General features: G+C 40.9%; 1 protein-coding gene across 8 annotated transcripts in view; it reads right to left on the bottom strand.

Annotated features, from left to right (window-relative positions):
• The window catches only part of LOC134340959 (neural cell adhesion molecule 1-like), a 688943-nt gene that overhangs the window by 208667 nt on the left and 455036 nt on the right, over positions 1-25240 (bottom strand). For 6 of the 8 annotated variants that reach the window (XM_063038579.1, XM_063038578.1, XM_063038583.1 and 3 more), the window contains exons 8-9: positions 22359-22501; positions 1297-1326 (exon numbers count right to left, since the gene is read on the bottom strand). In XM_063038579.1, coding sequence (XP_062894649.1) covers positions 1297-1326; positions 22359-22501 — 173 coding nt within the window. The remainder of the gene's footprint in view (positions 1-1296; positions 1327-22358; positions 22502-25240) is intronic. The other 2 variants (XM_063038580.1, XM_063038586.1) reach the window with 1 other exon arrangement.

Raw genomic sequence — 25240 nt, 5'->3', positions numbered from 1 at the left:
ATTTCTTAAGGCTTTACTTAATTTACAAACTGGTCTAAATGTCCCACGCGATATGCAAAGCAAAAAATGTCTAAAACTAGAGTCTGTCAAAAACAAACTGGTTCAGCAGCACCCGAGCAATCTGGCTCTTTCCTTTGATAAGATGTTAAACATCATAGTAATTCAGAAAGGTCAACTCCCTGCCTGCTGAAGTGGTAAATTTGAATAAATTTAACACACACACTTAATTAATAATGTTAATTTACGGCCACCAATACATTATGATGGAGAGGGGAATTAAAATGCTTAAGCGTGTAAGGATTTCATGCACTATCACATGGAAATTGCTCCAATCATTTGACATTCCAAATAACAGCTCAGTGTATTCTAAGGTGGCACTGTGTCTTGCCGTTACAATAACCTCTGAGATATTGTAGTGGACACAGGTTATCTATCACTGGTGGCTTACAACCTCAGGAACTACGCTTCTAAATTTAAGTTGCCTGTTTATTTACAACTGCTTTTCTACATCCCTTGTATAAAGTGTAATAATAAGGTTCTGGGAGGAGAGTTTCTGTGCTCCTTAGTGTTGCATTGTGATTTTGTAAGATATGGAGTGAGCTAGCTTGACAACAGTCCAATTTTGTTAAAAATGTAACATAAAACAAGTCTTCACCATTTTACATATTATAGTATATCGATCAACGATTCAAATCAATAACCAAACACTATGATCAGAAAGACAGTGATAATTCTTTCGTCATATATTCAATATTGTTGGCAAACATGCTTTCTGACCATGCAACTTATAATCAGAAAAACTCACTTAATTCTGTCATTTTTAAATTTGGTCAGAGAACTTTGGATTGATGAACAGCCTGGAATAAACTGTATGATTTTGGTAAAAATAATAAAATTAATCCTCAGAGGTAAAGCAATACTTCAGCATAACATGATACCCTGCTTCCAAAATTTGGTTCCATTGACTTCCATGAAGTGGAATTGGGTTGCAGAACTTAACCAGAGTAGATGCCTACAGTGTGTGTTTAGTAAGGGCAACAGAGGGCAAACCTCTGCCAAACTTGTTTTACGTAACGGTATCCATCCTTAATACATCACCATCAACCCATTTCTCTGAAACGTTAATACCATGTTAATGCAAAAAGCGGCAAGTCTGTCAGTAATCTAAATGTATCCATTAATAACCTGTTCTCTACTAGTTCGGTATTAGCTTGGTTAATTTTAGCGACTAGCTTTTAAACTCGCTGTCTATATTAGAGTTTGTTAAAGAGTTTGGCTACAAGTTGGTAGCCATACCTTTAATGTCAGCGGCCTTGTCCATGAAGCCTGGAGGAAACAAACATGAGACATTAGATACGCGCAAACATCATGAACATGCACAGCTAGCTGAATGTGTTAATATAAAGATGCAGGCAACAATCTTCACAAAGCTTTTGCAAGTATAGTGTGACATCAGTGCTGAGAAAAGGTCATCGTCGTCACCAGTGTTTAGTACCTCTTGGCTCAAGTGAAATTTCTCAGATTAGTAAAAGCTACCAACCATTCAGAGAAGAAATGTGCATAAAGAGCTAGGTCCAATCACTGTGGTAAGAATATACTTGGCAAGTAAAACTGAGGTATAAAAAATGTATGATTTATGAAAATTGCATTTTTAAATGATAAAGGAGTTAAGCCATTTCCACAATGATTAGAACTTGTTGCACATTCTGAGTACTCTCATTTTCCACAAACTATAAACTCACTTTCAAGGACTCCACATCTCAGTATTTAATTTTTAATTTACACCATTTGTCTACTTTTGATTTCATCAGATTGCTGAATGGACAATGAACCTTTGAACACTACCTCACTATTTTTGGCTCTCTTCTTGCACTGCTAATTTAAATTATTTAATTTATAGTGGAAATAACGTGAAAAGTGTGTAGCTTGGGTGGTTAGTGGTTGTTGGTTGGGTTGAATTGTCTTCCGATCTTGGCAATCCATTTGCAATCATTTTGTCACCCTACAAGGCGATGATGTCTTCGTGTATGATGGTGAAACATTTGCAAATGTATCGCCAAGATCCGAGAACAACTCAACCTAACCAGAAAATACAGTATATTTTATGCATTACACTATATTGCCGCTGCAAAACAAGAAATTTCATGACATATGTCAGTGATAATAAACCTGATTCTGATTCAGATTATTTGCACTTTGATGGTTTGTCCTGTTTATGTATGTTCCATAAATTCTATTGTATTTCTTTATTCCCTCTGTACATGCCTGCAAGAAAATGAATCTCAAGGTAGTATGTGGTAATATATATGTACTTTGAGAAGTAATTTACTTTGACTTTGATATGGAAATCATTCTTCATGAGACTCGCCAATGGGAAGGAGTAATGAGGGCATCACCCAGCTGCCGGAGGAGATGTGTGGACCCGAAGACAAAGAGAAGCGTGCAAGCTCAGTAGTGCAATCACTCGAGTTGAGTATGATGTTCTCCCAAGGGGATGTTCCCTTAATGGAGAATGCCCATGCGTGACTTTGTTTAACATGAGGAGGCTGATACACGGGTAGCCACCACACGGTCCTTAACGGATCAGGGTCAGGTCCAGTGGCATGGAGCACAAGATGACTGGGTACCCTTCGCTTCTGCAGCCTTCCTCCACCTTCACTGCCATTGTGATGGGTCATCATCTACTGCCAGCTCTGCCACTGAGATCTTGTTTGAATCACTCTTTGTCTGGAACCTTCCCCTTGACCTTACCATGAGGGGGTGACCTAACCAGGATCTCAGGAACTCACAAGGCTCTCCATCATAACAAGGTGAAGAGCTCAGACCATATGCATTATTCAGCACTGCTGACCCTGCAGTGTTGGGAAGTGCAACAGGAAAGCCAATAACACTGTACCCTCTATCCCAGGGCGAGGAGTCAGCCAAGCACTGAGGTCAGCGTGTTTGAGCTTGTGCTTGTGATGACAGCCTGCCTAACCTTCAGAGTCCACACTTCAAAAGCCTCAGGCCTAATGATCCCACCACTATGGAGCTCAGGTCCCTGGTAAATGCAAGGTTCCATTCAAGTCTGATAAAAGTAGGATAGAAGTAGTGCTTGATCAAGTTGGGTAACTGTTACACATAGGAGCAGAATTAGACCATTCAGCTCAGCAAGCCTGCTCTGTCATTCCACCATGGCTGATTTACTTTTGCTCTCAATCCCATTCTTCTGCCTTCTCCCTATCAACCAAAATATACCCAATGAAATGGCCTCCACAGATTCACCACGCTCTGGCTACATAAATTCCTCCTCATCTATGTTCAAAAGTGATGGCCTTCTATTCTGAGGCTGTGCCCTCTGGCCTTAGACTCTCCCACTATTAGAAACATCCTCTCCACATCCATTCTATCCAGGTCTTTCAATATTCAGTAGGTTTCAATGAGGTCCTTCCTCATCCTTCTGAACTCCATCCCCTGGAAGGTTTGTTCCAGTGTACGCAATGTATTTTCCAGCAAGCACAGGATAATATTCCAGCCATTCAGCCCTCACAGAAGACCCAATATCCTCTGCGCATCTCCAATTTAATATGGCAAATTTTCTGGCCACACCCTTCCTAGGTGGACCTCCAACGTCAACTAGCGCTGGGGCAATGATATTTAAATTCCAGTTCATTAAATCTATTTCCCATCTTACACTTATAGATCTCGTACATGTGCACTGTGGTGTGTTGCTTGTATAGTATATGATACTGGTCTAACACAGGTAGGGCAAGGGATCAGATTTTCTCTGTCAGCTAAGAGGACGCATTGAGCCTACAAGCGTGTTTCTGAGAAATAACATTGATATTCAAGGGCAATTACTAACTGCAGATCTGTGCTTATTGAAACTGGGAGGGAAAGAATATTTCTGTATTGCTGTGCCAATCACAAGCACACAACGTAGAGAGGCGTTAGACTTCACTTCATTTACCACCCACATGCAAAGGAAAATTATCTGCTTCCCCCAGGATATCCAGTGAGCTCTTTTCATGAGACATTTAGTAGGAATCAGAAACTACTGTATCAGGGCACACAGTGCCGACAACCTTCTCAACGATGAGTTGATTCCCAGTAATTGCTCATTGCATGGCGGAACACTAGTCCAACCTAAGTGCTTAATGCATCAAACTGAAATAAACCAGTTCCTTTTCCACAAATTGTAGTATTAATTGGTCGAATTTAATAGGCTGCTGGCAAGAGCCACTGGAGCAGACAATTCTATGTAAGCAGTAAAGTAAATGCTGCAGCCAATCAGAATGAGCCTGCAGTAATGAACCTTGGAAGCTTCTTGGGTCTAACCAACCACTCATGGAACATAAACGTCAACAGCTTCGGTCATCTATCTTTGATTATGACATAGCAATTCCCAAATTCCCTACAATACATAACTCACGTTGATCCTGAGTATGAAGGTCCTGATAAATATTCATCTACCTAAGTTCATGGAGTTCAACAGAGGAAGAGCTCACTGCTAACTCAGGAAAACATCCAACATAATCAAGGGCACCTCCCACCCCAGATATTCTGCCTTCTCCCCTCTCTGATGGGGTAGAAGGTACACAAATTTAAGAGCCTATATTCCCAGGCAATATCCTATCCAAGTATGAACCAGGCCTGAGACTGCTTTGCTTCCGCGATTGGACGAGACCAGGCATTTTTAGGCTAGTATCATGACAATGTTTAGGGGGTACATCCTTGTCTGGGTAGCAATGGATAAAGGACGCATGGCATCCATGGGTAACAGAGAGCTGTTTCGGTACCATTGGGCACTGCAGGGATAGATGCCATCCTCGAATGTGTTAGCTCAGTGTATGTTAGTCTTGATTTGTCTGCTCTTTTGTTTGTAATGTGATCGTACAACAGTATTGTCATCATTTGAATTAATAATAAATGTATGCTTGTAAAAAAAAAGCCTGAGAGCATGTACCTCCAAGCTCATGGACAGCTTATTAGACTCTTGAATGGATTTCTCTTGCGCAATATCTGTCCTGTCCTTGGATTGGAGGACTGTCCGTGTGTGTGGGTGGGTGGAAGGAGGAATGGGGCTCATTTTGCTGTTGTTTTGTTGCCTGTTGCACTGTTTCGTTGAGCTCCGTGTTGGTCTGCAGAGCATTCTGGGCATGCTACGTTGGCGCCGGAATGGGGCTTAACACCTACCAGCTGCAACCGCCCCCCCCCCCGGACATCCTTTTGTTATGTTGGTTGTTGCCACAAATGATGCGTTTCAGTGTACATGTGCTAAATAACCGAATCTGAATCTGAATAAATTCAAATTCAGATCTGTTTAAATGCTAAATAAATGAATCTGAATCTGAATGTAAAAGATGAACTCTTGATCTCATAATCAAACATCAGGCTCCTGAACCAACATGGATAACTTCATTCACCTCAACAATGAACACAAACTATGGACTCACTTCCAAAGACTTATGTTCTCAGTAATAGACAGAAAATGCAGGAGGAAATCAGATGTTGCAGCATCTATGGAATGAATAAACAGTCAACATTTCGGGTTGAAAGGACTGAGAATTTTGTTCCTCTTTGTGCCTTGTGGCGCATTAGACAGGAACCTTGCCATTTCTTGAGCACTTGCCTGTTTTTTACGAGGCTAAGTTGCTTGCTCAATGCATAACCCAGCATGGATGGAAAGCGTGCAAGGAGCCAACCAGATTCGAACCCGCGACCACTCGCCTCAAAGTCCAGTGCGAATGACACTACGCTACTGGCTGGCATGTAGGACTGAGATGGAAGGGTGAAGATGCCAGAATAAAAAGGTTGGAGGAGGGAAAGGAGGCTAGCAGGAAGGTGATAGGTGAAGCCAGTTGGGTGGGAAAGATCAAGGGCTGAAGAAGAAGGAATCCAATAGTACTACGTATGTATATATGTATAGATGTATTTGCTCAGTTTGTCTTTTGCACATTGGTTGCTTGTCACTTTCCATTGAATCAGAATCAGAATCAGAATCAGGTTTAATATCACCGGCATATGTTGTGAAATTTGTTGTTTTGCTGCAGCAGTACATTGCAACACGTAGTCATAATTAAAAACGATAAGTTCTACTGTGAATGCCTGCAAGAAAAATGAATCTCAGGGTAGTGTGTAGTGACATACTGCATGCGTACTTTGATAATAAATATACTTTGAACTTTGATCTTTTAAACTCTGAACGTTCTCGTGCCCCTACCATCTACCTGCACTGCATTTTCTCTTTAAATAAGACCATAAGATATAGGAGCAGAAGTAGGCCATTCCGTCCATCGAGTCTACTCCACCATTTAATCATGGGCTGACCTAATTCTTCCAGTCATCCCCACTCCCCTACCTTCTCCCCATACCCTTTGATGCCCTGGCTAATCAAGAACCTATCTATCTCTGCCTTAAATGCACCCAATGACTTGGCCTCCACAGCCGCTCGTGGCAACAAATTCCATAGATTTACCACCCTCCGACTAAAGTAATTTCTCCGCACCTCTGTTCTAAATGGACGTCCTTCAGTCCTGGTCATGCCCTCTATTTCCCTCTAACGTAACTATTCCGCATTCTATTTAATTTTTTTTCTACCTCAATTTATTTACGTATGGAATAATCTGCCTGGATAGCAGGCAGAGAAAGTGTTGTATTTCAGTACACATAATATTAAACAATACATTAAAATTTACAGTGTTTGGGGGGATTAATGCAGTAGATATTGTGGGCATTGTCCCTCTGGTTAGGGCATCTAGTAGCAGGGCTTCTAGTCTGAGTATCAGGGGTTTGTGCTTTATCACTGGCTGTGGATACTTTATCACTGAGTAGATTCAAGACTGATGTACTCTATTAGGCCACTTGATTAGGTACACCTGTACACCTACTCGTTACTGCAAATATCTGATCAGCCATGTTGCAGCAGCTCAATACATAAAAGCATGCAGACATGGTCAAGAGGTTCAGTTGTTGTTCAGGTCAAATATCAGAAAGGTGAAAGAAATGTGATGTCAGTGACTTTGATTTTGAATGATTGTTATTTGGAGTATCTCAATCTGCTCATCTCCTGGGATTTTCACAGTCTCTAGAGATTACAAAGAATGGTGTGAAAAACAAAAAATAAATCTAGTGACTGGCGGTTCTGTGGGCAAAAATGCCTCGTTAATGAGACGGGTCAGAGGAGAATAGCCAGACTGGTACAAGCTGACAGTAACTCAAATAACCACGTGTTACAACAGTGGTGTGCAGAAGAGCATCTCTGAATGCTCATGTTGAACCTTGAAGTGGATGGACTACAGCAGCAGAAGACCATAAACATACACTCAGTGGCTACTTTATTAGGTACAGGAGGTAACTAATAAAGTAGCCACTGAGTGTAGTCATGGAATACAATGAAAATCGATATAAATGGAGTCTGGGATTGTGGTGGGAAGTGAAAATGAAGCGTTGCATCAGCAATAACCTTAATTACAAGGCAGGCTCAAAGACCTATATGTGTAAGGAAAGATTTTATGAATATAAGAAAGAATCAACTTAGAACAGAACTGGAGCATTGGTTGAGATGAGAGCTCAGCCTAGAAATGCTGAGGAAGCTGAAAAGGGCTCTGAGCCTATACTTGTTGCCTAGCAACCAGCAGATAAGGACATGATGCACAGGCATTAGGGAACTGCAAGGAACATCCAATCTGTATAGGATAAGTGGGAATAAAATCACTGACATGGGCAGCTTCAGATATATCTGACCAGACTGATGGGAACATCCTTTCTTTCCCTCTAATACTCAGCAATTATTTTCCCAGGGTGAACATTATAGAATATCTTTATGGCAGAGATAAACTTTTGTAGTTGAGACTGATCCAGGTATGGGTGGAGTGGACTAGGCAGTAAAACAGGTTGGCATAGACTCGATGGGCCGAGTACCTTGTTTTTATGCTGTAGTACACTTTGACAGATCAGCGATCTAATGTCTTTTGGGGAGGTTCAATGCCTAACCCAACTGCTCTATTTACTGTCAGGAAAAGGCCGTAGATGCTGGCTGGATGGAAGACAACTGGATAGAACTAACGACAGCATAAATGGGACAACACACACAAAATGCTGGAGGGACACTTTAAGTCAAGCAGCATCTAGGGAAAGGAATAAACCCTCAACATTACGGGCCGAGACCATACATCAAGATGTTTGTTGGCTGGCAAGAGTGGCGTGCTACAGGGGCCAGGACTGGGCCCTCAACTTCTTACATTTTATGTAAATGGTGGCAAAAGTCTGGCAGATGGAGTACAATGTGAGAATATGTTCATTTTGGCAATAAAAGAACATTTAACCAGAATGGTCAGTGACTCTGGAACTCCATGGTGCAGAGAGTGTTTGACAAATTTTCAGACAGGGGTACGTGGATTATTAATAAATGAGGGGGAGAAAAGTTACTTAGGGGTAGACAAGGTTACAATCTGATCAGCCAAGGTTTCTCCCAAACAGCAGAGCACACTGGAGAGGCTGAGTGGTCTTCCACTGTTCCACATTTAGGGCGGCATGGTATTGCAGGGGTTACAGCGCCAACACTGGGTTCATTTCTGCCACTATCTGTAAGCAGTTGATACGTTCTCCCCATGACCGCATGGGTTTCCTCTTGGTGCTCCAATTTTCTCCCACATTCCAAAAACATACGGGTTAGGCGGCTAATTGACCATATGGGTGCAATGAGGCAACATGAGCTTGCTGGACCAGAAGAGCCTGTTACTGTGCTATATCTCTAAATAAAATAAGTAATTTGTACGTTCGTGTGACTGTGTACAAATAAAACCTTAACCATCATTAGCGTCTGGCTGAAGCACAGACTTCCACATATGATCAAATCTTAAAGGGCCATTTGGCTAAAACTTGCTCCCATTTCTTGCATGATATTCAGTGATGGCCCCTTGTACAGGACTTGTGTTATTCTTGTGTACAGTATTTGTGGCAGGAGCCTCTGAGAAGGTTCATGAGTTGTTTAATGATTTGTTATGTACCAAGCAACAAAAATGAAACCACATTCATCAGTGTGATAATGTTAGAAAAAAGGGTATACTTGCACATTTGGTGAAACTATATTTTCAGAGAGCTTGGAAAAAGTTTCCAATGAATTTACTACTTACTATTTATAAATAGTATTCATAAAATATTATTATTGATCAAAATGATAAAATTTCTATTTATGGTTAAACAACTTCAACTTCTAAGTTTACTGTTTTATAAAACAAACTGAGCTGGCATAAAGGGGGACACGAGATGAAAGATATGAATACATGATTAGATTAGTTTTGTTTTCCTAAGTTCAAAGTAAATTTTATTATCAAAGTACATATATGCCTCTTTATACAACTCTGATATTCATTTCCCTGTGGGCATATTCAACAAATCTATAGAATAGCAATTATAACAGAATCAATGAAAGACCGCCCAACTGGAGCGTTCAACCAGACTGCAGAAGACAACAAACTGTGCAAATACAAAAAGAAGAAACAATAGTAATAAATCAACAAGAAATTAATATCGAGAACATGAGATGAAGATGTCACATGTACACTGAAACATCGAAGCATGCAATGAAATGCGTTGTTTTCAACGACCAACACAGTGTGAGATGTGCTGGGGGCAGCCTGCAAGCGTCACCATGCTTCCACTGCCCACATAGCATGCTCACTTACACTAATCCGTATGCCTTTGGAATGTGTGAGGAAACCAGAGCATCCAGAGGAGACCCATGAAGTCACAGGGACAATGTACAAACCCCTTACAGACAGTGGTGGGAATTGAACAATGATCTTACAGCTGGCACTCTAGCCACTACACCACTGTACTACACAAAGGGATAGGTTAACCAGTGCACTGTGCTCTACCTCGGAAATTTATTCCAATGAGATCAATGGCTGATGCTCCCTCAATGTTTAGAATCAGGTGACAGAGCCAACAACAGGGCTTCGTTTCCAGGTGAACTCAATGCCTTCTATGCTTGTTTTGACCATCAAAAGATGGAGGAACCATCACAAACTCACAGAACCCCCAATGATCCTGTGATTTCAGTCTCTGAGGCCAACATACAAGCAGCCCTTACAGGAGGATGAACCCACAAAAAGCACCTGGCCCAGATGGGGTACCTGGCCAATTACTAAAGACCTGTGCTGATCAACCGGATAGAGTGTTCACTGAGATCTTTAATCTCTTGCTTCAACAGTCTGAGGTTTTAACTGCTTCAAGTAGGCTTCAATTATTTCGGTGTCTAAGAGGAATGTGGTAATCTGCCTCAATAACTATCATCCAGTAGCACTTACATCCACAGTGATGAAGTGCTTTGAGAGGTTGGTGATGAAACATATTAACTCCTGCCTGAGAAGAGACTTGGATCCGCTCCAGTTTGCCTACAGGAACAACAGATTCACAGCAAATGCCATTTCATTGGCTCCTCACTCAACACTGGAACACCTGCATAGCAGAGATGTATACATCAGGATGCTCTTTATCTACTCCAGCCTGGCATTCAATACTATCATGCCCTCAAAACTAATCAATAAGCTCCAAGATCTTGGCTTCAGTACCTTCTTGTGCAATTTGATCCTGGATCTCCTCACTTGCAGACCCCAGTCAATTTGGATTGGCAACAACATTTCTTCCAGGATCTCCATCAGCACAGGTGCACCAGAGGGCTGTGTGCTTGGCCCCCTGCTCTACTCACTTTACACCTACTGTGTGATCCAGCACAGCTCCAACACTATATTCAAATTTGGTGATGACACCACAGTCATGAGCTGAATCAAAGGTGGTGACGAATCAGCCTACAGGAGGGAGATTGAAAATCTGGCTGAGTGGTGTAGTAACAACAACCTCTTACTCAATATCAGCAAAACCAAGAAGATGGTTATTGTCTTCAGGAGGAGGAAACCAAGGGTCCAGTCCAGTCCTCATCGGGAGATCAGAGGTGGAGAAAGTCAGCAACTTTAAAGCATGGCAGTGCCTTTACTTCCTTAGGAGTTTTCAAAGATTCAGCGTTACATCTAAAACTCTGACAATCTGCTATAGACATGCAATGGAGAGTGTATTAACTGGCTGCATCATGGCCTGGTATGGAGACACCAATGTCCTTGAACAGAAAATCCTTCAAAAAGTAGTCAATACAGTCCAGTGGATCATGGGTAAAGCCCTCTCCAGCATTGAGCACATCTACATGAAGCATTTTTGCAAGAAAGCAGCATCCATCATCAGGGATTCAGCCCCCTGCCCCACCCCGGACATATCCTCTTTTCGTTGCTGCCATCAAGCAGAAGGTACAGGAGCTTCGGGAACTGTTATTACCCCTCAAACATTAGGCTCTTGAAACATAGGAGATAGCTTCACTCAACTTCACTTGCTTCATCATTGAAATATTCCCACAACCAATGGACTGACTTTCAAGGACTCTTAATCTCATGTTCTCGATTTTTTTGTGTATTTATTTGTTATTATTATTACGTTTTTTTATGTATTTGCACAGTCTTTTGCGCATTGATTGAATGCCCAAGTTGATGTGGTCTTTCATTGATTTTATCTTTTCCAGTCTCTTTATTTAATTTTAAAATCATGAACAAAACAATAATAATATTAATAAACAGAGAATAGGATTTTATCATGGTTATTATTCTATTATGGATTTAATGAGTATGCCTGCAGTGTTGTATATGGTGACGTATATGCACTTTGATAATTAATTTACTTTGAATTTTGAACTCACCCAGTATCTAGCCCATTAATTTAATGTTTAAGCACAATGTTTAGTATCACAAGCAGCATCTGTGGGGGAAAGGAATTGTTTACAATTCAGGTTGAAACCTGTATCAGGATATAATGTCATGGCATGGTATACTAAAGTAAGGTTTGTTAGACTAGACCCCAAAATATTTTGTTTTATTTAGAGAAACAGCAAAGTAACAAGCCCTTCCAGCCCAATGAGTCCACATGTCAAATTACACATGTGACCAATTAATTCACCAACCGCTACATCTTTGGAATCTGGGAGGAAACCGGAGAGCACCCAGAGGAAGCCCACGTAATCCCAGGGAGAATATACAAAGTCCTTGCAGATGGTTGCAGGATATTATTTGGATAATGGATTAAATCTTGGCTTAGACTGTAACTTTCGCTAACAAACAAGGGTGTGGAGAAGCTTGTGCTGTTCTGGCGAGCATTTTGGGCCTGCCACATTGGTGCCGGAATGTGTGGCGACACTTGCAAGCTTCCCCAGCTCATCTTTAGGTGTGCTGGTTGTTAATGCAAACAATTCATTTCACTTCATGTTTCCATGCACATGAAATAAATGAACCTGAATCTGAATCTGACTCTGACATTGGATGGAGTGTGTTGCAGGTAGCCAAGCCACTAGCACACATTTTGTTTACCACAGCTGTGTTGAAAGTTTGTTATTGTGTTGAAAACAAAATTAGAAGCTTATTTTCAGAATGAAATAGTAAAGCGTGTTGTGTAGAAGGTGTGAAAAGCACTCCTATTCTCTACTACCAAACGACATAGGAGCAGAATTAGGCCATTTGGACTATTGAGTCCATTCCGCCATTCAAACATGGCTGATTTCTGATACTCCATTCTCCTGCTTTCTTCCCTTAACCTCCACACCAATTAACAACCTGCCAATCTCTGCCTTAAAAACACCCAATGACCCCACAACAAATTCCACAGACTTATCACCATCTGCTTGAAGAAATTCCCCCTCTCAGTCTGTAAGGGGCGTCCCTTTATTCAGATGTGATGCCCTTGGATCCTAGATTCTCATACTGATGGAGACATTCTCTCCATATCCACTCTATCCAGACTTTTCAGTGAACACAGTGGAACAAGTAAAGATAAATGATTTATACAATAGGTGAGGAGTTTACTCCCTAGGACATAGAAGAATGGGGGGGGGGAGAGGAGGAGATTCGATAGAAGTATACAAAGTTATGAGGAGAATAGATAGGGTAAAGACAAGAAGGCTTTTTCCACTGAGGTTGGGCAAGACTAGAACTAGAGGTCATGGGTTATGGATGAAAAGTGAAATATTTAAGTGGAACATGAGGGGAAATTTCTTCACTCAGAGGGTGATGAGAGTGTAGAAAAAGTTGTCAGCAGAAATGCCGGATGCAGGTTCTATTTCAAAATTTAAGAGAAATTTTGTTCGGTACATGGATGGGAGGGCTAGTGTCTGGGTGCAGATCTACAGGACTAGGCAGATTAATAGTTAATGGACTAGATGGACCAAAGGGCCTGTTTTTGTCAGGTACTATTCTATGACTAATTAGGTTGATGAATATTGAAGAATATTATTTCACACCTTTTAATAGAAACAATAAAACACAGAAAATATGAGTAATTAGATTATTGAACCTTTGGACTTCACCACTCACCACAATCATGGCTGATCACCCAGGACCCTGTTCCCATATCTATCGATTCTGCCTTGAGCAGTTGGAAATATATTTACCTCCTGTTCAGTGTCTAAAGTTCAATTACAGCACTACCTGCACTACCTGTAAGGAGTCTGTATATTCTCACTGTGACCATGTAGGTTTCCTCCAGGTACGCTGGTTTTCTCTTACAGTCCAAAGGTTAATTGGTTATTGTTAAATAGGTGGATTGCTGGGCAGTGCAGCTTGTTAGGCCGGATTAGGTTCAAGAGCTGTGAGGTAATGTTATAACTCTATAACACAGTGGTAGACCATGCTTGGGAGTATTGTGTTCAGTTCTGGTTGCCTCGTTCAGGAAGGATGTGGGAGCTTTAGAGGAGATTTACCAGGGTGCTGCCTGGATTAGAGAGCATGTCTATAAGGAGTGGTTGAGTGAACTCATGCGTTCCTCTTTGGAGCAATGAGAGATAACTTGATAAAGGTGTACAAGATGATAACAGGCATCACAGAGAGCGGAAGGCCAGAGACTTATTTTCCCAGGCATGAAATGGCTAATATGAGGAAACACGATTTTAAGGTAATTGTAGGAAAATATAAGGGGGTAATGTCAGAGGTATGTTTTCTACACAGAGAGTGGTAGGTGCGAGTAATGCGCTATCAAATGTAGTAGTGGAGGCAGATGGATACATTAGGAACATTTAAGAGACCTTTAAGATAGACACATGGATGGAAGAAAATGGAGGTCCATGTGGGACAGAATGGTTAAATTGATCTTGGAGTGGATTAAAAGGTTAGCAAAACATTGTGGGCCAAAGAGCCTGTCCTGTGCTGTACTGTTCTATTTTCTATGTCAGAGTTAATGAGCGAATGGTTAGATGAATGAGATGACCAAGCAAAGCACAGTAGATGATAATAGATGTGCTCCATTTGGCTCCTATACCTCAGCAGCATCAATCACTGACAGAAATCAAATAGGATTTGATTTTACCACATTAGAAGGCAAACAACACACAAAACAGACAGTGCAGTGATGCGCAAGGAATGCATTGCTTATATAATGTAACTTTTTCTTGGAGAACCTTTCAAGGTCTTTGGAGACGATGATCAGGTGATGATAGGGGAAGATTGTGACTTTATTGGCTGCTTGCAGTGGGGATGATTCACAGTTTGCAGAGCAACTCATCATTCTGACAGATCCTTTCAGCCTTTCTTTTAAAGGCAAACTTGAAAATTGGTGGCCATCTTCAGAAATTGGTCCTGTCCGTCACTGGCTCTAGCTAACAACTGAACCATATGGTCACAAGGAATAGTTGAAATAATTGTGTAAAATTAGCATTTTGTGCAAAGGCTGATAAAAACAGCACCTAACAGGCATCAATGTGGAATTTTATCCCAGGTTGAATTGAAGTTAATAAGGAACTGCATTCCAGACAGGACCAACCTGGTGTTCGACCATACGATCAGTGAGTCCAGCACATAGTACAAAATTACATGAATGTAGCTGTTCTGATGAACGGTCTTGGTCTGAAATGTCAATTGTTTATTCCTCTCCATAGATGTTTCCTGACATGCTGGGTTCCTGCATTATTTTCTGATTGTTATTCTGGATTTCCAGCATCTGAAGTATCCCTTAACTGTAGCTTCTTTTAAGTCTGATTCATTTTCAAAGCGATTCAATGAATTAAATTTTCCAATTAAACCTCGATCGTCCCCAGCTGAAATTCTGCCTCTTTGCAGAAAGCATTAGAATTCAAATTGAAAAGGAATTTTAGCATCTCTGAAGTTGTCAACCAGCTGCAGCATTGCACACTTACTGGGCTACAGCGGAAGCTCTCAAGCATTTCCCCAAAATAACAGCATGCTCCTGAGCACATACAGCATTGTATACAACAGAATAGCCAGAGCTGAATGCCTGAAGCCTTAGTCTAGAAAAAACTGTGGACTAAGCAGGGCTAATTAAGCAACAGCAAATGACAATAATGGCAGTTAAATTGCATTAAACAGATGAATGCAGTGTGCAAGGAAACATTTCATGGAAGGGTGTTAGGTAATGACAACATCTCCTCTGTGCACAAAGCCCATGGACCCAATACTAAGTTTGTGAATCAAACTACATGCCAAATGTATTGAAGTTAACTTCTCCATTAAGCCTTAACATTACATTCACAGGGCAAACCTCCCTCCTCTTCTTCCATAGATAAACTTCCAAGTCTCTATTCTTCACACTAATTTCCAGCAACAGTCATTGTCTACTACCACAGCACTTGCTGTTCCCAGAAAATAACACGCAGTTGGCATAGTTCCAAAGTAGAAGCTATTAACATTTGGGTTTACTCCAATTACACTCCAAAGAAAATACCTTTTTCAATGTGTACCAGTATTATCTTTTTTTTGCAGTTTATCTTCTTTTACACATTGGTTGTTTGTTGGTCTTTGTCTATGCATAGTTTTTAGTGGTGTTCTATTGTGTTTCTATATTTTATTCTACTCTATTGTAATTCTGCAATTTCCTGTAAATGCCTGCAAGAAAATGAATCTCAAGGTATTATTGGGTAGTTTAGTGCCTTACAATACAGGCAACACAGATTCAATTCCCACAGCTGCCTGTAAGGAGTTTATACGTTCTCCTCGTGACTGCATGGGTTTCTCCTGGATATTTCAGTTTCCTCCCACAGTCCAAAGATGTACTGGTTGCTGGGTTAATTGGTCATTGTAAATTGTCCCATAATTAGACTGGGATTAAATCAGGGAATTGCTGGGAGGAAGGCCTATTCCGTGCTGTATCTCAATGAATAAATAAATGCTAACATATAGTTTGATTTTAGTATTTCAATTCAACTTTATCCTAATGATATAAGTAAATGCTAATTTTACTGGTGAAAGCAGGCCCTTGCACACCCAAGTTTAGGATTCAGCAGAGTGATACTATACACTACATACATTTTTTTAAAGACATTTTCAAACACTTTTGATTGCTTCCCAAGAATTCCATTGTCAATTTTTAATTGTCCCAATTGTCCTTGTTAATCAAAACTTAAAATAAATTAAATCCAAGCAGAGTAATGATAACGATGGAATGACTGTGATGGTCTTTCATTAGATTAGCCCAAGCTGTTTGCCATGGCACAGAAGCATTAGACGACTCAAAGCACAAGACAGTTGCAATTAAATTCAGCAATGTAAATGGTATGGTATCAATGATTTCCTCGTTTCTACATGCTGCAATTGTGATCAGAGAAGCTTCAGATAATTGAAACAAGGGCGTACACAATGGGTTCCCTGTAAAAAAAAAACTCTTTTATCTATATAGAAGACTAAATACAACCACTAGACACAGCAAAGCAGCATACATTATCAAGGACTCCCACATGCTGGCCATACTCTCTTCTCACTCTACCATCAGTCGGGAGGTACAGAAGCCTTGGGTGCCACCCATACCACCAGATTCAGGAACCCTTCAACCAGAGCGGATAACTTTACTCACCTCAACTCTGAACTGAATCTATGTCCTAATGATTCACTATCAAAGACTCTTAATAACCCATGTTCTCAGTTTTCATTTTACTTGCACAATTTGTCTTCTTTCGCACATTGGTTGTCAGTCCTGTTTATGCATGGTCTTTCGTAAGTTCTAATTTGACCATGTGATTTCTTTATTTTCTGATGAATGCCTGCAAGAAGATGCATCTCAAGGTTGTATAGCTTTATTTTATTTAGAGATACACCACTGTAACAGACCCTTCTGGTCCAGTGAGCCCTTGCTGCTCAAATACACCCGTTGTGACCAATTAACCTACTGAACCAATATGTCTTTGGTATTTGGGAGGAAAGAGGAGCATCCAGAGGAATTGCACACAGTCACAGGGAGATCATACAAGCTGCGGGAACTGAATCTGGGTCACTGGCACTGTAATAGCATTACACTGGCTGCAGCGCTACCCTGCCGCCCTATGGTAACACATATGTTACTACTATTTAACACATATCGTATATGGTAACACATACGGTATATGGTAATACATATGTACTTTAATATAAATTTGAGTTTGACTTAGAAACAAGAAACACATGAGCCATTAACTAGGGGATGCAGAAGGGTGTGGCAGTCGGGAGTATCTGTAGATGCCCACCTTTGCCTCTTTCACAGGTACCCACTGCATCTGAAGCCCTGAGAACTGTGTTTGGACTTGGAATGAGTATTCACTGAAGAAAGAGAACTATGCAGCCAAACCTCTGGGACTTAAATTTTACTTGATGATCCCTCCTGAACAGACGACAAAAGCTGTGGAATTTTGCCATGTACTGGTGTGGGAATTCAGCACATCGAATGCATAGTCAGCAGGGAAAGGGAAAGAGAGCAAAGGAGAGTGAGTGAAAAGAAAAGTCAAAGCCAAAGTCCACGAGTCCACTGAAGGCTGGAGGCCCGCAGGTAGCCTGTCCTGGAGTTGGAGGACTGTCTGTGTCTATGAGTGGATAAGTGTGAGGGAGGGAGGAATGAGGTTGTTGTGGTTGTTGTACTGCTGAACATTGTTGAGCATGCTCTGTTGGCATTGGAATGTGTGGAAACACTTGCAGGCTGCCCCCAGTACATCCTTAAGTTGTGTTGGTTGGTAACCCAAATGACACATTTCACTGAATGCTTTGATGCACCTGAATCTGAATCTGAAGGAGAGAGGGTAAAGAAAGAAAGTAAGAGGAGAGGAATGAGATCATAGCCTGGTGAAAGGGGTCATGAAGTGGGGGGAAATGATGTTTGTGAAGTATGTTTAAGAAATGAATGAATGCCAAGGGATTATGGGATTAATGGGAGGGGTGATTTTATACTAGTCTGCAACAGTTTTTATTTGTACAATTTTTCTTGTCAGTCTTTGTCTGTTTATGATAGTTTTCATTAAATTCTATTGTATTTCAATGAATCTTCAGGTAGTATATGGTAATGTACATACTTTGATAATAAATTTACTTCAAACTTTGAAGAGGGCAGCTCAAAAGATTCAAGGTAGTAACAAATTTACCTCATAGGTTGCCAGTCTGACACGATGCTGATAAGACAAGGCGTCTTGGGAGCCAAAAACAACAGCTTCCAGGATACTCTGCTCCCAGGTTCCCAGTTCTTTGGAGATGGAACAACATCAGGTACACCCCACTACCCAAGCCTCAATCACTGAAACATTTGAGTTTCACTCACAAAACACTGAAAAAAAAACAGCACTGTGCACTTGAAATTCCAGGCCTTAATTTCTATTTGATAAATGGATATAAACCTCTGGAATTTTGCAACCTATGACTAGGAATGCAGGGGATTTCAGTTCTGTCATCTTTGTACTCCAGATTACTGAAACCTCAGAAAAGTACATAATTGAGAATTCAAGGTAAATAATAGCTCCAGGCTAGGGATTCCCAAACATTTTTAATCCATGGAGTCTGTAGACCCCAGGTTGGGAACCCCTGATCTAGGCATTCTAGATATAGCAAAATCATAAACTCTCCTTTATAATTGGATTTACAAATTTATTAAAATTTACAGCAGAGGAAATCTTTATCCTTGATAAATGTACGTGTATACTGCCACAAGGTCTGAACACCAATAGTCAGCATAAGCCACCTGTCAGGATACATGGTTCTAACCAGTTTGCTTCATTATTTAGTCCAATGAGATGGAGTGAATACGAACAACATTACAATGGAGGTAATGGATGCAGATCACAGAAAGGAAGAATGGACAGTGCATGCATCATGCTTTTCATAATCAACCTCTGCTCTTTGTGACAATGCCACACAACTGCAAAACCCAGCCATAATCTTGGATATGCAATCAGTTAAAGATTAAAGTTTAGTTTTATTTGTCACATGTACATTGAAACTTACAGTGAAATGTGTTGCTTGCATCAAATTAAATAAGTGAGGATTGTGCAAGTGTTACCATGCTTTTAGCGCCAACATACAGTAGCGTGCCCACAACTCACTAAACCTTACCAGTACATCTTTTGGAGTGTGGGAGGAACATATGCACCTATGGGGAGAAAGTAGAAACTCCTTACAGGCAGCGGTGAGAACTGAACCCCAAACTGTGTTGCGCTAACCACTACACTACTGTATTGCCCCCTTTCCAGCTAAAAGAACACGGGACAGTCATTATGAATGTTTGTGGATAGCAAGTGGATCCAGATGCAATGCCACATGTGGATCTCTTTAGCTGCAGCAGTTTCGTGTTTGGCCTTACACAGACATTCTCAACCAATCTTAGACAATAGAAGCAATCAGACTAGAATCTGAAAGCATATCAGAGCCCTGATGAAAGGCTGTATTCCCAAGGGTTTTCATAGACCGATCAGAACAGGAGACATTATGCCCTTGACTGACACTAATGATAGTATGTCATTTATTCTAAAGTTTCCATAAAGTCATACAACATGGAATCAGGCCATTCGGCCCAACTTCCTTATGTTGTCCAGGATGTCTGTCTGAACTAGTGCCTTTTACCTGCATTGGTCCACATGCCTCTAATCCTTTCCTATTCATGTACCTGAGTTAATTTCTTTTAAACATTGCAATTTACTATCCCGAGAAGTATAAATTGGACTCTTGACTTCACAATCTACCTTGTAAAGACCTTGCACCTTAATGTTTACCTGCACTGCACTTTATTCAGCATTCTGTTATTGTTTTACCTTGTTCTACCTCAATGTATTGTGTAGTGATCTAATCTGTATCAACAGTGTGAAAGATAAGCTTTTCACTGTATTTTGCTATAATGTTTGTGACAATAATAAACCAATTCCATAGAGTCATAGAGAGGTACAGCACAGAAAAAAGCCTGTCAGCCCATCTAGTGCATGCCAAAACCAATTATTTTATGATTATTCCAATTCCAATAATTATACGCTCCTTTATGACTTTCTAAAAGCCCTTTAAACATTGTAATTGTACCTGCCTTTATGGTTTCCTCTGGCAACTCAATCCATATATCTATCACCCTCTATGTCAGAAATCATCCCTTCGGGCCCCTTTTAAATCTTTCCCGTTAAATCTTGTGTGCCTCTCTTAAATCATATCATGTTACATTTCAGTAAGTCGTCAACCACAGAACAGAACACAAATAATCACACAGCTTTTCACATTTGTGACTATCCTGCCAAGTTTCATATGCATCATTGAGACTATATGAGAAGGATTAGACCATTTGGCCAATCAAGTCTGCTCCACTATTCTGTCATGGCTGATTTTTTCTTTCCTCAATCCTATTCTTCTGCCTTCTCCCCATAACCCTCACCTTACCCTTCAAGACCCAGATCAAACTCTGATCACCTCTCAGACAGAGATCCTAAGGAAATGGCACTTTCATCTCCTAGATCAGAGGTTCCAAACCTTCTTTATGCCATTGACCCCTACCAGATTGGGAACCCCTGTTCAAAGACAAATACAGCAAGAATATAGGCTCTTCAGCCCAACCAGTCCATGCCAACCACAGTGTCCACCCAGCTAGTCCAACTTTCCTGTGCTCAGCCCAGATCCCTCCAAGATCCACCCCTCTATGTACCTATCCAAGTCCTTCTTCAAGGATACCATTGTGCCTACCTAAATCACCTCCTCTGGCAGCTCATTTTGTAAACTCATCACCCTCTTCATGAAGAGGTTGTCCCTTGGGGCCCTTTCCCCTCTCACGCTAAATCTAAAATCCCTGAGTTTTGGTCTCTCCTACCTTGGGGAAAAGACTATTACCATCTACCTTGTCTCTCCTCATCATTTTAAACATCTCAATATGGTCCCCCCCCCCCCACACCACCCATTCTCCTATTTTCAGGGAATAAAGACCCAGCCTGGCCAGACTCTCCCTAAACTCAGGGCCCCTAGTCCAGGCAAAATCTTTGTAAATCTTTTCTGCACACTTTCCAGTTTAACTACCTCTGGAATTAACCAGGGGAACGTCCTCTGAACTGTTGCAATTGTAGGTAGCTCCCTCCTTAAACAAGGAGACTAAACCTGCCCATAGTACTACAGGCAAAATCTCAGGGATATGCTATATTCCTGTTGCAAGCTTTCTGCTCTATCTCTGTTAACTCCACTCACCTTTCTGAAAACCCTTGATGCTAATTTTATATTTCTTGTACAAAAACACCTGGGTCTCTCTGAGCAACATTAATCACCCTTGCACTATTTAAGTGATATTCTGCTTTCTTATCTTTCCCTCCAATGTACTTTGCATTTCCCCACGCTATATTCCATATGTGCTAACTATCTGAACCTGCTTTAATCCCTCCGCAAACTCTCACAACTTCCTTTCCTACCCGTGACTTCCCTGTTAGCTATCTGTGCTTGGACAGTCTACCTTTGTTGTGAACCAGTCTGAAAACCCGGTTGGTCCCTGTGCCAGCAGACGTGTAGCTTTGGTAGTGAATGAAGCTACGTCAGAAGAATCTGCATATCTGCCGGTAAAACTGGTAACTAATTCTATATCGTCACAAACAACAGTTTGAACCCTCCCGTCAATGCTGCCTTCCAGCGTTCACTCGGTGGCAGACGAGCTGAAATGCCTTCGTCTGCTGCTACACTGGCACACGACGAGGACTACTGCACCATCAATCTACAGGCCATGACACTCAGGTTCTTGGGCTATATATATAGTTTGTGACAGTATGTTTCTCGCAACTATATGTGCTGCGTGTGAACGTTGGTAGTGTAGTTTGCACCTTGGCCCTAGAGGAACACTGTTTTGTATGGATGTTTTCATGTTTATAGTTGAATGACAATTAAACTTGAACTTAAATTTAACTTGGAGGAGCAGGCAATAAATCCATGCAAAATATGATCACATTTGTGGAAGCGAGTGGTCCTGAATTATTTTCATCTGGAGAGCAAGCAGGTATGATAGAAGACACGCAAATGAAATTCGTGCTCATCGCCATTTGATGAAGGTCGCACAACTGCATTCATTTTTCGATCAAGGAAGCTATCATTTATTCCTCTTACCTGCTCGCCATCCCTAAAAGTGTGGCTCCCTTTCATCCAGGTAATGGTTGGTGTAGGATCACCTTTGGCCTCGCAGGTCAGTGTAATCTGAGATTCCAGCTCCACCACCGTCTTATTTTCCGCGTAAGTAATTTCAGGTCTCACTAAATTAAAAAAACAAATTAAATTGCAGTTAATCTTTCAAGAGACACCCATTATCAATGGGTTACAATAACGAGACGTGAGTATAGATTAAGATTAGATTTATTTGTCACATGTACATTCAAACATATAGTGAAATGCATCATAAACGGAAGAGATTCTGCAGATGTTGGAAATCCAGAGCAACGCACACACAGAATGCTGGAGGAACTCAGCAAGTCAGGAAATGAATAAACAGGTCTCGACCTGAAGTGTTCTGATGAAGGAGCTTGGCCTGAAACGTCGACTGATGATTCATTTCTGTAGATGCTGCCTGACCTGCTGAGTTCCTCTAGCAGTTTGCGTAAAATGTGTCATTTCTGTGACAGTCCAATTAAATGGTGGGTGCAGCCCACAACTGTCACCATGCTTCCAGTACCAATATATCATGTAAACAACCACGAAGCGTACGTCTTTGGAGTATGAGAGGAAACTGGAGCACCCGGAGGAAACACATGCAGTCAAGGGGAGAGAGTACAATCTCCTTATAGACAGAGGCAGAATTGATCCCAGGTCACTGGCGCTGCAAAGCCTTTATACCAACCTCTACACTACTGTATTAAAGTACTTGGTAATGAAATATAACCTGCAATGTAACCTTCTAATAAAATCAACAGGACTTTAACTGAAGCTGTGCCAATCTGAAGTTCCCTTCACTAGGTCACCATTGCTGCATAAGAGCCTTTGACTCATGAAACAATTGCCCCAACTGCATTAATCTGTGAAACATAGCCTCTTAAAGACCTCCGTTTTAAAATAAACCAAAATAAACTTAATTCATAAATTTTTAAAAATTACAAAAATAAACCATGCAATGCCTTTTCATTCTTACTTATATAGTTAAAGTGTTATGTACATTCCTTAAAACCGATAGGACTGTTCCCACTCATGTGGACCCCTGGAATGGTATATTCCTACAATAATTGAGGGACTTCCTGACCCAAACCGGTCTCTCCCTGTCTAGAGCGGAAGAACCCTACACTGTGGTCCTTCACCACTGAGTCCTTGCAGTGGCTGCACCAAGCTTCAGTGTGTCCCTCAGCATGTAACTGTACTCCTGCAGACTACGAAAATCTTGATGTGCTGGAAGACCAAAGGGTACCTTTCATCTAGAACAGCTCCAGTTTGTTGCTGACACATATCCTTTGGGGAAATTTGATTTGTACTCTATTACTAAGTGAAAATATTAGACTCCCATCATCTTCAGCAGCCTTAACTGATAATTTGCCATTTAAGTTATTCTTAAATAACTTAAGAGGGTATAACTTAAAGGGGAGTGCAGTATGCTCAATATTGAAAGCTTCCACTATGTGTATTTTAATAATGTGAATTAAAATCTCATCGCTGTGAGGGTAAATTTTAGTTCCTAGAGCATCAGTGCATTATGTTAGTCCATGGGAGACTCTGAACCAGGGGCTTCCCCCCCCTCACCATTTTTATGCCAGGGACCAATACCATTAAGCAAGGGATCCATGGAACCCAGGCTGGGAACCCCTGCTCTTACCAAAGTTCAAAGTAAATTTGTTATCATAGTAGGTAATGTATATATCACTATGTACTACCATAAGATTCATTTTTGTGCAGGCATTCACAGTAGAAAAAAGAAATACAATATCATAAAAAAGACTGCAATCAAAGACTGACAAAAAAATCAATGTACAAAAGAAGACAAACTGTGCAAATACAAACAATGAATAAATAAATAACACCAAAAACATGGGTTGTACAGTATGGTCATCAGTGGTCAGCTGACACCAGCTCTGGAGTTCATAGAGCCACTGAGTCAATTGACATGGAAACAGGGCATCTATGTCCAAGTTGACCAAATCGACTCATCGTATTAATCTCACCTTTCAGCACTTGACCTGTATAACTTTTTGCTTAGGCACCTTAAGGGCTCATCTAGGCACTTACTAAATACCATCAGCAACTTTGCTTCTACCACTGAACGAGAAAGGATCCCCCTCTAACCCCTCTAAATCTCTAACCTCTTTCCCCTTACCCTACACCAACGCCCTCAATTATTATTCACCTCTGAAATAAGTTTCTTGCAGTCTACTCTATTTATTCCCCACATATTTTTTCATATACCTCAATCACGTCCCTTTTTTACTGCCTTCAGTCCAGTGTAACAGACCCAGCCTCTCCAGTCTCCCCTCATAACTGAAACACTGCTTCTCTGGTAACATGGTAGCAAAGAGGTTAGTGCATCACTTCACAGCCCCAGTGATCGTCGATCGAGATTCAATTCCTGCCGTTGTCTGTAAGGAGTTTGCATGTACCCCTGTGACCATGTGGGTTTCTTCTGGGTGCTCTGGATTCTTCCCGCAGCCCAAAGATGTACAGGTTAGAGTTAAGTGAGTACTGGCCATGCTATGTTCATGCCGGAAGCATAGTGATACTTCTGAGCTGCCCAGCACAATCCTCACTAATCTGATTTGATGCAAATGACACATTTCACTGTATGTTTTAATATAGTTAAATAAAGATTAATATAGATAAAGTTTAATATAGATAAATAAAGTTAATCTTTAATTCAAAGGAATCTCTTCCATGTCCTCATTGCTAGCATTTATTCAGGAGTTATGGAATTATGTGAATACAGCAGATAACAATTCAAAGGAGAACCAGTCTTCAGGAAATAAAATCTGCTCACAATTTAAATTCAACTGATACTCTGTGGCTAGTGAAACCAGTCATTG

The sequence above is a fragment of the Mobula hypostoma genome, chromosome X2, assembly GCF_963921235.1.
Source record: "Mobula hypostoma chromosome X2, sMobHyp1.1, whole genome shotgun sequence".
Taxonomy (NCBI): domain Eukaryota; kingdom Metazoa; phylum Chordata; class Chondrichthyes; order Myliobatiformes; family Myliobatidae; genus Mobula; species Mobula hypostoma.
Note: the sequence above shows the minus strand (reverse complement) of the source record. Positions and strands in the feature narration are given on the sequence as shown.